This window comes from Colias philodice, chromosome 1, assembly GCF_061535455.1.
Source record: "Colias philodice isolate Cphi_HAF_F1 chromosome 1, ilColPhil1 Martin Lab GWU primary, whole genome shotgun sequence".
NCBI lineage: Eukaryota > Metazoa > Arthropoda > Insecta > Lepidoptera > Pieridae > Colias > Colias philodice.
In genome coordinates, this window is record NC_143086.1 from 1,737,169 (window position 1) to 1,754,190 (window position 17,022).

The window sequence follows — 17,022 nt, forward strand, 5'->3', positions numbered from 1 at the left end:
TATAGGTTTACTGGGATAGGGCATAGGTACTTACTGTAGAAGATTTTAGAAGGGCGCCTGTAGTGTAGAGAGGACTGCATAGTGCATAGTTAGAACTATTTGTGCCATCATAGTTGGTTTTAGTTATTAGGTGTCTGACATTGTCCCTAACCGGCGAAATGGGGCTTGTTCCATCCCCTAGATAGCGGCATCTCAAAGACAGAGCTAATGCTCTGTTTCCATAAAAAAATGATACTTCAAACCTTGTGGTAGTATGATAGAATTTACCCATATCTTTTTAATCTTTGGTTTTACAGCGTCGTTTATGAATTATATTAACTTAACCCTATCCTGCCACTAAAACAGCTCGACAGAACTCAGTCCATGGCTAGTCCACTGCTCTTTGGCAAGTGGCAGTACCACGTGAGTCTTTTCCGATCTTAAATTTTTATTAAATGCCTAAAAAATGCATTTCCAAAATTTGAACATGATGTTAAAGCAAAATAAGCATAAATTGTTTATTAGGGGAGCTGTAGGTTGTTCAGGTACTTGAATAATAATATTATTTTTTTAAAGACTTTTTAGTGTCTGATTTAGTTAAGAAATATATAATATTTTATTTAAAACTTAAATTATACATTAAAATAAGTACATTCGTAAAGTTGGAAATCCATCTATAAATGTGGACAAACGGGCAAATTAACAACAAAAAGTACATTCAACTCGATCAGTGCTGCCAACACAAGGTAGCCAATATAAACAACAGCGCAGGTAATGCCAACTCTCCAATCTAGCTGAAATTTATTCAGAGCGAGAGCGCCGTATAGTGCAAATAGCGTGGATAGGAGCGAGATAGCACTATATGATAGGCCGCTGGAATTAATTTTCACCTGGAACAAAATTGTTGCTAGTGTTAAATCATATTTTGAAAATTATCTAATTTATCCTTTTTATACTTTTCAATAAAGACTAATCTAGTTATACCACAGACTAGTTATACATACCCAATGATTACCAGGAACGCATGGATAGAAAAGAGATTTGATTAACCACGGAAGTCCCAAGCAGAGCAAGATGTCAAATGTATTGGACCCAATGGAGTTACTTATGCCCATTGTGCCGTGACCTGTGAAAGATAAGGATATAAAATTATTTGTATATTTTCCTTATAATATTATGTTTAGGGAGTTCTTTAGGGAGTTCTTAGGACCCGTTTATGTCGCCGTTCCTAAAAAAACTTGAAGATGTAAGTACCTATATAACTACAACACTTCCAAATTTTATATTATTTTAGGATAGGTATATTTTTGTATGTAAATAAGATGAATTATTATTTCTTGTCGAAACGTGTCCACTTAAAATCATTTTCATCAGTACATATATCTCGATGATTTTCATATAACTGATTTTGTTTTAAATGTTTTGAAATTATCGTACTCATAAGTTATAAAACACATTAGAATTGTTGCTTTTAAAGGCCATTACCATGATTAGTGACGAGCACGCTCGATACAGCTTCAGGGAGACTGGTGCCAGCCGCGAGGATAGTCAGCCCTGTGATGCTGTCAGGCACGTTCAATGTGTCACCTAGAGAAACCATTGAATGTGAACACATGTGAAGCTAGTTAATATTGTGTGTTTTATAAAGTACAACGCACCGCATTGACAATCAATCATTGACGTCTTTGGGTAGGTAAACTAGTCATTGAACATGTTACATAGTATTAGTTTGTCTCGCGTTCTTTGATAATTGCGTAGTTATTTCTTTTTCTTTTATATGTATAATATCAAGTTGGTAAATGTTACTTCAAGTATTTAATTACAATAATCAAAATCACGTGTCAAGCATCTCACCTATTTTTAACATTAATTTTAAGTTTAACTGGCAATAATAACTGCGAACTTAAAATCGGTATCTACAGAATTTCACAAATGAATACCTACTCCAAACTTTAATTACCATACTTACCAATAATAGTAATAATCCAGGCGACCAAATACGACACTCCTCCAATCCACGTGACGCACATTATAAACGTCAAAGGGTACATTCGGGGGTGCTGTCTACAATCTGGTATGGTTATCCAGAGCAGCAGACAGAGCGGCCAGGTCAACACCCAGAAGAACTTCTTGACTGGTGACGATTTGTCGCCAGGCCACGACCATAGAGAACTTACGCTGGAGTCTGTGGTAGAGATTTGTTCTGGTTTATTTAATATTTACGTGTATGTCTTTGTATAACAAAAGCGGATCTTAATATTATCATTGAGTATTAGTAAAATAAAGTTTGAGGTGATCATACTATTTAATTTGTCCGTTGTGTCCCAAAACCAGAAAAAAGTATAAGGAACACACCAGAAAAAAAGAAAGGAAAGCGAAGCATATTATTGAAATAGATACCTACCCATAGTTGTTGATCAGTGTATCGTTAATTAAATAATAATATTATACCTAATTTATAAAATATTTTTAGTGAAAATATTTTTTTTTTAATTTCATCTTACCTGAATCAGTAGAACCATGCCTTTTCGTCATTTGTATACCCTGTTCCACATCGTTAATTGTTTGATTCGATACCGTTATTCTGTTTGTGGCATCCAAGAGACTGGCTTTTTCTACAATAAAAATAGAAATAAATTAAAACATTCTATAGTGTATTTTACTCGTAAATATTTTCAAGTGTAAATGTTTAAATATCAGATAGTGCTCTCCAAGTTGTAGTATGTACCTTGTAGTTGTTATACAGTCATGAAGCGTCTAGAAAAAGTTTATTTTAATTAATGAATTTACATATTGAAATTGAATTTTCACAAAAAGATAAACGACAATGTCGGGCTATTTAAAATAAAAAACAATAATAATATTAAATATACTCCGGCCGTCTGGCCACTCAGCCGGAGTTTTTTTTCAGCACCGCCGCGAGGCGAGATACTTGCCCCCCCAATTTAAATATACCAACGTTTTAGTAATGAAAAGAGCTTTTTTTTATTCCAATTTAAATATTATGTTAGTGTAATAAATTAAAGAACGTACCTTTATATAGAAGTGGAGTAACCTCGGTGTATTGTTTTGGTTTTTTGAAATAACAACATCCGCTTTTCACGAATGTTCCCAATCGGGTGTTGAACACCATAGCTGGAAGTTTAAATTTTGTCTATACTAATATTATAAAGAGGAAAGGTTTGTATGTATGTATGTATGGTTTTCACGCATAATGAACTACTGGACCGATTTTGATGAAATTTGGCACAGATAGTCTTTGTACCCTGAGAAAGAACATAGGCTACCTTTTATTGCGAAATATGTACCACGGGCGAAGCCGGGCGGACGCTAGTTTTAGTATATGAAGATTGTAAGGTAATTACAAAACTCAATGAGTAACTCACGTATCAATGCAATGTACAGTCCAAAATATAAAAATTTCAAAAATACATATATCAAAATATGTATGAACATACCTAGTATATAAAAAGTATACATAAGCACTAGTAACAGAGCCTCATGCCAGTACACCATGTCGTCGAGCAAGGTAAGGATCAGGGCCAACACAGCTACTGCGTACATGAGGCAGTCCCGGGATATCGACCACCAGTCTAGATCGATCGCCTGATGAGGTAAAATTAAGGAATGAAAATATCTAAATGACTGACTAATGAGTGAGTGAGTGTGTTCGTCAATGAGTGAGTGCACTAATAATTAAGTAAGTACCCTGTAAGCAACAAGCGCGCGGCACGTTGGCACAGCGAGCACGTTGAATACCGCCGACCCCACCATGGCCCCTGCCCCCTACCTATGTGTAGGGGTCACCTAATAGGTGAGTGGGTGTTAGCGAGCGTGTGTGTGCGGGTACTCATTAATGAGTGAGTGTTGTTAGTTAGTGAGTGAGTAAGTACCCTGCAAGCAACAAGCGCGCAACACGCCGGCACAGCGAGCACGTTGAACACCGCCGACCCGACCACGGCCCCCACTCCCAGGTCTCCCTCCGTCACGAAGGTACCAACGCAATTGATGAACAGCTCAGGACTAGAGCTAGCCGCCGCCATGAATGTCGCGCCGGCTATGTCTGACTCCATTTTTAAACCTGGAAAATTATAAGGATTTATTAGAAACTATGTGTGAAGATAAGTGATGTTAGAAATGGTTATTAGAAAATGTCAACCAGTTATCGATAACGTTATGTTTTTAGTTAATTTATTGAAACAATTGAAGATACCAAATAATAAAGTATGACTACGAATAGTATTTTACATGAACATAGGTAGTTCAATTGTTTTTCTTCACAAAAGTGATGTAAATTTACGTTATTTTTTATTAATTATTAATATTAGTAACCCCTGAACCAATAGCCAACTTCTTCTCTTTATTAATATTATATTTGTCATAAACAAAGAAGAAGTGGTCGTTTTCCAGACCAATGTTTATCAGCTTTGGAAAAAGCCTCAGCTTTGCCGGTTATTTGCGAATATATCGAAATTACACACATTGATGAGTTTCCTACAGCTCCTATTGAATCTTTATCTCTAGTTGAATATTATTGTTATGAATGTAAATTAAAATTCTCGGAATTTTCTTTTAGGTTAAATTAGTTAAATTTCATAGTGATGGTGCTCTCCGATTATACTCCTTTTCTTGTTTTATATTTCATCATTTATAATTGCTTCTAAATTAATGAAAAATTTCTAATATTAACAAGACCTGATACAAGTCAATAATTTGTTTCCCCATTTGATTTAAATATGATATGAACTATCTACATGATATGTATGAACATGCCATTTTATAGTTTTATCTCTGTGCAAAACTCCTAACACTAGTTCATCCCAAAAAATATTTTTTTTTTATATCAAATCTCATCATCACACTCTGGAATAAACTGTAACACAAATTACCTACTCATATAACATAGTACATACATCCCCAGTTATATAATGTTCTATGATATAAGGTCTATTACTGCGATTCAAAGGGGGAATAAACATTATCGCTTACTCCACACTTCTTACTGTTCTTGATGTTCGGAGAGCCGTACTTGACATTTAGATGCAGTACACTAGGTTTATACACCATGGAATAGATTTGTATAGATATTAGATATATGTCGAATTTTGATGAAATGATTATTGAATATTAAAATAGTAGGTAAAAATGGTCAGCCTTTTTTAATTTTGAATCCTCTTCTGAGGACGGGGACTACGCTGTTTTGAAAGCGACAAAACTTTTATTGTTTAGTGGCTGCGCTTCACGGTTTCACCCGCGAGCATCCGCTCCTGTTGGTCTTAGTGTAATGATATATTGCTTATAGCCTTCCTCGGTAAATGGGCTATCTAGCACGGAAATAATTTTTCAAATCGGACCATTAGTTCCTGAGATTAGCACGTCCAAACGATTGTTTGGCTCAGGCAACAAACTCTTCAGCTTTATAATATTAGTATAAATTTTGATTGAAGTAGGCATTAGAAATATTAAAAATAAGTATCTATCTACTAAAGATATCTATCCAAATATGAAGGCTTGAAATTACTATCCATTATGTTTTATTTACACTTATTGAAGTTAGCAAATAATAATCTATACTAATATTATAAAGCCTCGGGGTAGCCTAATTCCCTAGAGGCCGCGTCCCCAGGTGGCGGAACGCCTTGTGGATGGATAAATTGATGTTCATCCATAGTGTAGAGGTGAATCCTCCGCGGACCACAAGGCCGGAGAAGGTTAACTCCGTTATAAAAACCTAGGTTGGAGAGCCGAAATAAATACTCCTGGGAGTGGTATGTGAGCAGCGCTGTCAGTACTTGGCTGGGGACGATGAGGATGACGTGTGCCAAAAGGGCCCAGTTCCAGATAGTGGTTGGCGGGATTAACCGGCAGGCATTCTGCAAACTTAGTGGAGAGGAGAGAAGGAAGATGGAGGCAAAATTAAAAAAAAAAACTACCCCAGGAGGGTACCGGTATTTCCGGAAAATCCCTCCTCGAGAAATCCTCGGGCGGCCCCTCGTATTCTGGGGGGGGGGGGGGCAATAGTAAATAAATTAAACAAGATAATATAATCACCAATAAACGGAGTAGTCACTGGACGACTTCCGTACAAAACAACCTTTAAATTCTTAAAATATCGCTGAATATCTGAAAAGTGATAGATTGCGATGATGAATAAATAAAAAAAATTATTATAAAGCTGAAGAATTTGTTTGTTTGTTTGAACGCGCTAATCTCGGGAACTACTGGTCCGATTTGAAATATTCTTTCGATGTTAGATAGCTCATTTATCGAGGAACGCTATAGGCATCACGCTACGACCAACAGGAGTGTAGCCACGGGGGTGAAACCGCGCGGAGCAGCTAGTTATAAATAATTGAATATGTAATACGCGCATTGGCAATTTAATTGCCTCCCTGTAAGTATTGGAGATTCGCTTCAGGCACATTCACGAGCTGTTTAAGACTTCGCACAGCAGTTAATTGTTCAAGTTTATGAGAGGAAATTAAAGAAATACGATATACAGGTACATAAACGCGCTAGTTTGTAAACACGGAGAGCAAAGAAAGAAAAACATTTAGACTCATTGACGTGTCCAAAGAATAATCTAGGAGTAATTAAATTTGATAGAACATATTTTTTTATAGAATAGAGTAAAAATTAGTTGAATATACTCTAAGACTGTATGAGTATAATATAATGAGATTTTTATTTGAATTCCTTTTTAATAGACTCAGTTTTAAGAAAATAAAAAATTGTAGTCATCTGTTCAGTAATTTAATAAAAGGTAATTTTTAAAACTTCTGTGTGCATCAAATTTGAAAAGGCCTTGCTTGAACCAACATTTTTATGTGTAGCTTAGAGAACGTATTATTTCTTTATTATTTCATAAATAACACATGTTCCGTAATTATTGATAAAAATTTATAAGTAAAGGACACATAAAAAAAGACGTGTGGCACTCGGGGACTACCGCGGTAAAGCTATTGCATGATATGCCTTCATGCCACACCTCCGTGCCCGTCGGAGTGGGGAGCGTGAGGTTTTTCGTTACGCAATTTCTGGATTCGGTCCCCGTGCTCAATGCCCGCGATAGAAGCTATGCAATAGCTTAAAAAACTTTTCCATTAATACGACGGAAAATAAATCCATACAATATCCTAGTTATAACACTAGTAAATTCTTTGAACTATCTGCTCGAAATAATCTATGAAATGCCCTCCATTCGTGTGTCATAGGCAATTGGTATGTGACGTGGTCGGTAAATGGATAAATGGCTACAAACCTCGCTATAAACACATTCTCGCGGCTCCATGTTTGTCTTCTTATTAGAGGGCAAACGAGCACGCATCACCTGATCGGAACACCAATAAAGTAATCCTCGCTAATGTAAAAATGTTTCTCACATCGGCGTCGCAACGTAACATACTGCTATTTTTAGCCGACTTTGAAAAAAAGAGGAGGTTATCAATTCGTTGATTTTTTTAATGTAGGTATGTTCTCCGATTTCTCTAAGAGACTTAGATCGATTTCGAAAATTATTGTGTTGGTGGTGGTTGGTCTCTAGTGATCATCAGGTCAGAATTTGATTATGCAATCCTAGAAAAATCGAAGGAACTCTTCATTTATTTGAAAGTTGTAGCAATTAAATTTTAATTATTAAAAAGCGGTTTTTAGTGTTTGTTAAAACAGAATTGCTCTAAAAAATTGTCAAACATCACTTTCCATAAAGGAATTTCCTTCGACCGCTCTGAAAACGCGACCGAACAGCAAGCGGTTGGTATATAGTAGATAGTAGGTACCTAATGAGTAATTACGTACTGGCTGCAGAAGTGTAGCTAATCTGCATGGAGACTGGCCAACAAGCATAAATAGGTGCAGAGAGGAGTGAAGAACATTTTTCATTACATCCCATAGTCCGGTGGGACAGAAAATTCAAGATAGTTCAAGATATGTATTATAAAAATGAAATATTTTTTAGTTGCAATTTCACTTAAAAATTATTTGATAGATTGTAAAACAAATCTTAGGCTATCTTTTCTAGGCTTTTCCTATTCGAAGACCATCCGGGAAAAGCCGACGCAAGCGGCTACTAAGTGTTATTGTATATGAATTAATGTAAGTAATTTTAGGGTAATATTTGATTTCCATTTTCAAACCGTTTTTGTAATATTGAAAATGATTTCAGCGGTCAATTAAACACTATTACATTGATACATTTATATCGACAAACTGGATGTTTGATAATTGATTTTCATCTCGACCTTTGACTCTATCTCGATTGAGTCGATTGACTTTGTGATGTTATCGACATGCTAACTAATTGAGTGATATGGTTATCTAAATATAGTCGACTATAATATCTATTCTAAAAATAGCTGCTGTTTTTCTACCTCATTGCTCCTTCTTCATGCTTTACCTCCATAAGAACCTTCCTGGTGCCTTAATAAAAATGTTAAAAAATTTGCCTTTAGTATGCATTTTTACTATTTAAAGAATATATTATTATGAAGAGGAATCATTTGTGATTTTTGAATGTATGTCTGTAATGTTTTAACACAAAAACTACTGGAATGATTTCAATAGTTCTTTCACCAGCAGAAAGTTTAATTTTTCTTCAGTCAAGCACGATATATTTTCATTTTTAAAATATTAATTAAATTAATATTATTACTATTAACTGTTCAAACATTCGCTCTGTGGCTTCCGACTTTTATTCGATTTGTTATAGAAACATTACCTCGGCACTAGATCTACAGATTGACAAAAAATATTGAACTTATTTAGAGACATATTTTAGGAGACTGTATATCATAATACGACGATGTCTGTTCATTTCAGAAAACATTTTACGGTGACTTTTCATCGGATTATTAATGTGAATTATGAATGACTTACGATCACATATCACTTCGATAGCTGGCACGAAGTAATGCTCACACACGGCTCCAAGCAGAAGGAAACAGTATATTGCTATTACGCAGTGGATCACGATGTAACCCTGTTCAGTAGAAGAACACAATAAAATAATATATAGAGTAAAAAATACCTAAGTAATCTTATGGAAATATTGTTGTCTTCCCGATCCTTGATGAATGTACAAAGTTTGAATTCAATCTGTCCATTTAAAGTGGGTCAAAATCGTGGGTATGAAGTGTTGTATAAAATAATGCGTATTTTTGATTTTATTAATAACGTTTTTGTTTATATTTAGCAATAATTAAAAACTAGGCGGTGAGTTTTCGATGATACTTGAATTGAAAACCAATTCGTATTCTATAATTTCCAACAATTGATTTCGACGTATTGACATTTTTTTAAGTTTTCGTAAACAATTTATCAATTCGTTTTACTTTAAAAATTGTTAAAAAATGCTTTATATTATATAAAAAATCTTTGCTTTTGCCCAAAGGTTTGCGGGTGAAACCGCGTAGCACGGCTAGCATGTAGTACTTCTTACGTAACTATATGTAAAGTAATATTTGGTAATACTAGCGACCCCATCAATGAAATTAACGCACGTGGTTATTTGGTCCACTGTTGCAGTAAGAGTCCGACAGAACCCAGGGTCCTTGGTATATTATTATTAAAGTAGGTACCTATATTGTAATTTGTATGAATAAAAAGAGCGTGTGTGCCAAGCCAAGCACACGTCTCAGAAGTGAAGCTTCTTTGGCAATATTCAAAGATACCAAAATCGTCGCCTTACTCCATGACGTGTCCTTGAAATTTTACTCCCAACTCTAAAGAAGCTATTTCACTTCAAAAAGTAGAATCAAGTAGGCACATATACATTATACATACTTGTTGTCTCTGTGCCCTGTTAAGACCATCTGGAGGGAACTCCAGAATGGCGGGTGGGGTGCAGTTTCTTCCATTGATTTCCAGAGCCAGGAGGTGTCGGGACGTGAAGCTAGTTACATCTGTAATAATATTCTCGCTTACGTAACTACATAAAGGAAGTGCAAAATGAAAAAAATACTAGGATTTAAGGAAAGGAAAATAAAATAATGGAGAAATGCGAAGAAGTGGACACATAACTGAATTTTCTCTTTGTTGAAGTTAATAAATTAATTTTGTTATCTATTTTTACACATATTACAGATAATCGAAAAAATAAAAATGTATGCGTGTACTAGAGTACACACGTAAGAAGTGAAACTTCTTTGTGACCTTAAAAATGTCACGAGTATGGCGTAACGCAAAAATGTCACGCGTACGGCATAACGCAAAAATATCACGCGTACGGCGTAACGCAAAAATGTTACACACAAAATTTTTGTCCAACCCCGATAAAGAAGTTTCACTTCAACAAATTCGTATACCTATTTGTGAAGGTTCATGAAAATACTATTATTGAACGAAAGACGTCTAAAATTCTGAAATCCCTCTAATCACCGTAAACACAACCTCACACAAAATTTAAGCCTCAAAACCAAAGTATCTATTAACTTAGTAAAATTGAATCTATATTGCTTCACCCTAACCACAGAATACATAATAGTAGCTAAACGCTACCCTAACTCTAGTTCCTCGTAAGCAAAACTCACTAAAAGGGGTTCCTAACTTCATAGAAGTTCCTGGAGAGATTATAATCTAATATATATAAAAATGAATCGCAAAATGTGTTGGTAAGCGCATAACTCGAGAACGGCTGAACCGATTTCGATAATTCTTTTTTTATTATATTCCTTGAAGTACGAGGATGGTTCTTATGTAGAGAAAACGTAAACATGTACCACGGGCGAAGCCGGGGCGGACCGCTAGTATAATATAGAACCAGCTTTAAGCCCGCGGCTCCGCCCGCGTTTTCAAAGAAAAACTCGTATAGTTCCCGTTCATGTGGGATTTCCGGGATAAAACCTTTCCTATGTGTTAATCCAAGTTATACTCTATATGTGTGCTAAGTTTTATTGTAATCGGTTCTGTAGTATTTGCGTGAAAGAGTAACAAACACACACACACACATCCTCACAAACTTTCGCATTTATAATGTTAGCACAGACTAATAATAATATACTACGTATACAAATATTAGTAGGACTAAACGGAGAACCTTTTACCACAGTTCAAGAAATCAAGAATTAAACATAGAAATTTTATTTACTAATCGATACGTATGAAACTGTTGAGCTAGTCATACAATGTTATGGACAATGTACATTCGATTTTTATATTTGGATAAGTCTCCGACTCAAAATAGATAAAAAATTTGACGGGATGAGTTCTATAAAAAAGATGACAGTCAATATAAAAACAACTGTACCTATGTTTTTACTTGGGAATTTTTAATAGCAATCGCTTATGAGCACTACGAGTTCAATTATTTTTGAAACATTTTGGAGAAATGAACTGCATAAAATAAGAATGAGAACTGCATACAATAAGAATGATATTTATGATTAAGTGTAAATGTTTTAATTTTGTTAACATTTGCATAACATTTGTTAACAATTTTAAAATCAGTCAAAATCTCCAATCTCGACTAATTTCCAAAAAAATGAATCTACTGACCGAACCTGAAGCCTAATATATAATGAGATAAAAAAAATATGATGCAGATATGGAGTTACTCATGTCAGTTTTATTATTATAGCTAACTAGCGGTCCGCCCAGGCTTCGTCCGTGGTATATATTTACGTTTTCTCTCCATAAGAATCATCCTTCTTCAAGGAATATAATAAAAAAAGAATTATCTAAATCAGTCCACCCGTTCACGCGTGATGCCGACACCAAGGAAAATCAATCGTCATAATAATATATCTAATAGATATACGATTTCTAATATCTAGATATTTAGAAATAAAATAGATAATGATGAATAAAATGAAAGTTTTCTTATAGGTAATTATTTAAAATTATTTTTGTTATTTCAATGAGTAATGATTGTGTGATAGGTATACATATTCATAAAACATTTGACTGAATAATAATTAATGATGGTATTCACTTTTTATGTTAATGTATTTATGTATTGATTTAAATGTTGTGTGCAGTTTTAATTGGGTTTTAATTTTAATATTGATTAATTTACTTAGTAAGTTGATGTAAATGTTTTTAGATTATATCCTGTAACTGTGCCTTATATAAATAAATAAATAAATATTGTTTATAAATTATTACCTCCCAAATACATGAATAAGCGTTTCTTTGCAATCGCTGTAAAAATGAATACATACCTACATTTTATTGTTATCTAGCTTTCCGCCCACTTTGACTGAAACCTAATAAATTATATACTAAAACCTTCCTCTTGAATCACTCTATTACAAAAAACCGCATCAAAATCCGTTGCGTAGTTTTAAAGATTTAAGCATACATAGGGACAGAAAAAGCGACTTTGTTTTATACTATGTAAGTATGTACATGTAGTGATTCCACTAAAGCCTATTACAATATTTTTGCGTTTTATAATTTGCATGCATTATTTTGTTAATGTTTGTTTTCTGATGATTGTATTAATTATTATTTCCTATAAGCTATAGAATATTAATATGATCTCAAAAAATTTAATAAATGTTAACATGGATTAGACAGAAGACATTATTAATATTTCTTGCTTCGAAAATACTTGAGCTCTTCTCTAAGTAAATTTGGATTTTTTTTTATTATAATGTAGCTTTTTACTCTAAGCTATAGGTCATTATTTTCACAATCCGTATTTATAACGATGTTATCCTATATTAATATACACAATAAATACTCCCCAAATCGTCAATTTATTAATTTAATATAATTCCAAATAGTAGACATAAGCAGACTATAGACGTCGCATAGCTTTGCATTGCAGAGCTTCGCCACAAATGATTTAAACATTACCTGCGGTCTGCTCTATTTCTTTATCGATAGCTGCGCCGAACATCAAATAATAGACAAACGGTAACGCTAAGAATAACACTCTTATTACCACCGCCGTACTATATTTACACTTAGTCCGTATCAACATTTTTGCCATTAAAAATCAATGAAATTTTCAACCAAAGATTAGAAGATTTTTAAGTTGACTACAGGGAGTCAACGGGAGCGGTTGTCAAATAAAAAATTCGAATATTTCGCCGTGTATACAACTCAATTTCATTGACAAGTGAATTCTTGCTAAAAGGGACGCAGAGCGTCCTGCAAGATGTACTGAAACTTCACTACTGTCTTTTTCAAATGAAGAAATTGTTTATCGATAACTTCGATAAGTTTTATCGATATCAGTTGGTAAACAGCAGCTTAAGCAGGTGGCCAATGCTAACTAATATGTTATTGTCAATATTTGGATATATTATCTTGGATTTGTTACGACATAGAAGGCATAGCTTTCGATTTCAGTCCGGGTTAGGTGAGCTTCTAAAAGGTAAGGTATTGTGATGCTTTTGGTTTTTATTGATATTACTTTATTCAAAGCTCGGCGAATTATTGAAAGCTCTGCGAAATATGGGTACTTATTTATATTAATTTTAAACAGCCATACACGCCTATATGTATATAAAACTATCGCCAATTATTAAAAACATTCAAGAGAATTAGAAACTATAATAGTACTTCAGTATAATGACGCGTAGGTATACTGAGATAGTCTATCATCGATCCATTTAATAAAATTTAAGAGGTTCAATGAGAATATAAAATAAACCCCTTCAACGAAAATTACCGAAGAGTACCTATAAATTATTTTAGAATAAAAATATTAGATTTTTAACAATAAAATATATAAAAATCATGTATTAAATAATTCTATAATAATAATATCATCTGGGTTCGTATAATTACTTAAAATGTGTAAACAGCTCTATAGCCTTATGTATCAACGAGATATGTATGCTTGATCTAGAACCTAATAAACATTTTTTACTAATACTTTTAATAATGTATTACCATAGTATAAAGAGGTTTTACAAAATCGCTTTATTTGATGCAGCGTATCAACTAATAAGTTAAATCATTGGAGTAGGTACTCGTTTAAAATTACCCATTGAGTTTAAATACTTGATATTTATAAAATTGAACATTCATTATCAATCAATCGACATTATTTACTCTTTCGTGTATCGACAAGATATTGTATTGGCTAATATTTGTATAGGTCGGATACCTACGATAATATCTACCTGCATTTGATGTACTGTTATGCGTAATGCGTTTCATTTATAAGTTATTTTATTCAACAATTAGTTTAGGACCATCATGACCATTATGACCATCGAAAATAATAAGTATAGTTAAAAGAAAATAAAATAAATGGTCATTATGATTATAAGGCAGATATTTTTTCACAAAGAACGCATTAGTAATATCAATGTTTACTAATTTAATTAATCACGTTTACGTTACGTTAAATTTTATTTCAATTGATAAAATTTGATGTTTTCTATACGCACTTATAATACCGAAAATGTTATTACTCCTATTTCTCATTAGGTGCCTATTTTTTATCAGACTACGCTTTTGATTTTCAATGTTTGCATGATGCTATTTTTTCCGGATTTACTTATTATTTGCTTGCGTTTCTTTTAATATTCCTTTACTACGCTCACGATCTGTCTTTGCACGTCTCTACCAAAGCAGTGAATTTTAATATTTTTATTATCTACTACTTAAAGATGTGTGTACTGTGTATTTATGATACGGACTTTCGGGCAATATTTAAACTCTTATACCGTATAGCGCTTGTGTATCGTACAAATATTATAATTTAAAAAGTTAAATAAAAAACTGTACTTGAGCATTTCTCACATATTTGACGTGCACGAAATTAATTTAGCCAATACCCAATATTGGGTCTAAATATCCCAAATATTGATAAACAAATAGTTATTTTGAAATATTTACAGCTAGGATTTAGTGCTGGTTATCGGACAGAAAATTCCACTAATAACATACTAATCTATAGATTAGAAAGACCTTAAGTGTAGGTATATTCCACAAGGTACGCGTGTATGAGTTTCTATGTACTTACGTGTTATAACTATTATTACATGCATTGCTTTCATTTTCAATCGGCTTGTATAAATAGTGGCTATGAAACATATGAAAAGCATTAGAATATAATTGTACTCTTTATAATATGATACCATTTTTTATATTTATATTTATAAAGGGTGTCCCACGATTGGTATACTAAGCGCGAAGGGACTTTTAGTTTTTCATACACTGATCATGAAAAAATACTTAAACAACAAAATTACGTCAAAAAATTTTTGCTAAATTTTTCCTGAAAATCCATGTTTTCTTCTCTGGCTTCGCGCAGCCGGCATATATCGCTTCGCTAATGAAATGAAATGAGTTTGAATTGAGAAATGTGAGCATTTTGTCTATGAAAACATAATCTTAAACGATAGCTCACGTGCTGGTGGCAAAGTTGGGCGGGTTGCTTGTTATGGGTGTACAGTGTACACATAGAGTTTTAAGACTTCATTTATTTAAAAAAAAAATGCGTCTGGAATTTTATAAGTATTTTTTACGTACTCAGCGTATGCAAAACTATAACCTCCTTTGAGCTTAGTATACCAACAGTGGGACACCCTGTATAAATATGGATATTGTGTCTGAAATAAAGATGTATTTATTAATGCGTGGACGAGTATTAAATGCCAATAAATTCTTATGTAGAGAAAACGTAAATATGTACCACGGGCGAAGCCGGGGCGGACCGCTAGTACCAAACTGTATACATAGAAAGAACAACGAGAGTCATAAGGACTTAATAAAATAAACTATTTATCAGAGGTTGGTTCCTACCTGGGTGAACTTGCTCATTGTAGCTATATCGATTAACACTCGTTTACGAAACTTCATGGAAATCGTTGAAGCCGTTAGAAATGTAGATTAAGAAAAGTTGTAAATGCGAAAGTAAGTTTCTTTGTAAAGCTTTCACGCCAAAACTGCTCACTTGATTTGGATTAAAGTTTAAGAACACCTAACACTTGTAAAAGCTCGTTTGAAAGCAGCATATTATGATAGTTTTTACATCATGAAATCAACGGAACGGGACCTGCGGGTAAAATCCTAATACATACCTACTTAGATACTGACTTTTTCTTTGACTACGCAGGCGAAGCCCGCAAGTGTTATAAAAATCACTACATAGTATAAAACAAAGTCGCTTTCTCTGTCCCTATGTCCCTATGTATGCTTAAATCTTTAAAACTACGCAACGGATTTTGATGCGGTTTTTTTAATAGAACGAGTGATTCAAGAGGAAGGTTTTAGTATATAATTTATTAGGTTTTAGACAAAGCGGGCGAAGCCGCGGGCCGTAATCTAGTATATATAATATACCAGCTATCCACCCGTGGCTTCGCCCGCTTTGTCTAAAAATCTGAATCACTTCTATCAATTATAAAAACCGCATCAAAATCAGTTGTGCAGTTTTAAAAATTTAAGTACGCATTCAGCATTGGGACAGTGAAAGTGACTTTGCTTTATACATTACTAGCTTTCCGCCCGCGGCTTCGCCCGCTTTGTCTAAAACATAATAAATTATATACTAAAACTTTCCTCTTGAATCACTCTATCTATTAAAAAAACCGTATCAAAATCCGTTGCATAGTTTTAAAGATTTAAGCATACATAGGGACATAGGGACATAGGGACAGAGAAAGCGACTTTGTTTTATACTATGTAGTGATAGTGATAGATACTTTAGAAACAATTTTCCAAGTCAGTACTTATTATTTTTTGATGATTTTACATAGTGTTTTTATAAGTATTTTGTATAAGTTTAATACGTATCCTCGGGCTAAGAAATAACGGGCACGCGTCAATTGCATTAATTATCTTCTTGGTTCAATCCGTGTGTCACTCTCTAATTAGGGTCACTGTAGCAGTAGCACGCTTTGCTTGTGAGATTTTGTAATTTAATACAGACAGTATTATTTTACCTTTGTTTTGCGTACTTAACTTTGGGTTTCACTTCACGTACAAATAATGTAGAGATTTTTTTAATGATCGTAGATAGGGAAGCGCTTGACCGATAGGCTTGACCACAATTTCGCCTTATGGAAAGCTAAGATGTGGACTAAGATGGTACGCGCGTAGTAGGTACCCGTTCACTCTACGCTTGAAGACTCCCATGTTGTA

At 33.8% G+C, this 17,022-nt stretch overlaps 2 protein-coding genes across 2 annotated transcripts in view; one reads left to right on the forward strand and one right to left on the reverse strand.

Moving 5' to 3' along the window:
* Window positions 1-319: 319 nt before the first annotated feature.
* On the reverse strand, window positions 320-13,084 carry LOC149490990 (sodium/potassium/calcium exchanger 5-like). The gene is made up of 11 exons (XM_089696131.1): window positions 12,775-13,084; window positions 9,760-9,878; window positions 8,854-8,956; window positions 3,873-4,060; window positions 3,438-3,585; window positions 3,013-3,114; window positions 2,484-2,594; window positions 1,949-2,164; window positions 1,465-1,566; window positions 984-1,105; window positions 320-869 (listed from the first exon to the last, which is right to left on the reverse strand). Exons 1-11 carry the CDS (start codon window positions 12,908-12,910, stop codon window positions 654-656), a joined length of 1,563 nt encoding a protein of 520 aa, XP_089552257.1. The 5' UTR covers window positions 12,911-13,084; the 3' UTR covers window positions 320-653.
* A 118-nt stretch (window positions 13,085-13,202) lies between these two features.
* The window catches only part of zyd (sodium/potassium/calcium exchanger zydeco), a 28,193-nt gene continuing 24,373 nt past the window's right edge, over window positions 13,203-17,022 (forward strand). Inside the window, exon 1 of the mRNA XM_089696040.1 lies at window positions 13,203-13,297. The gene's annotated coding sequence lies outside the window, so the exon portion shown is untranslated. The remainder of the gene's footprint in view (window positions 13,298-17,022) is intronic.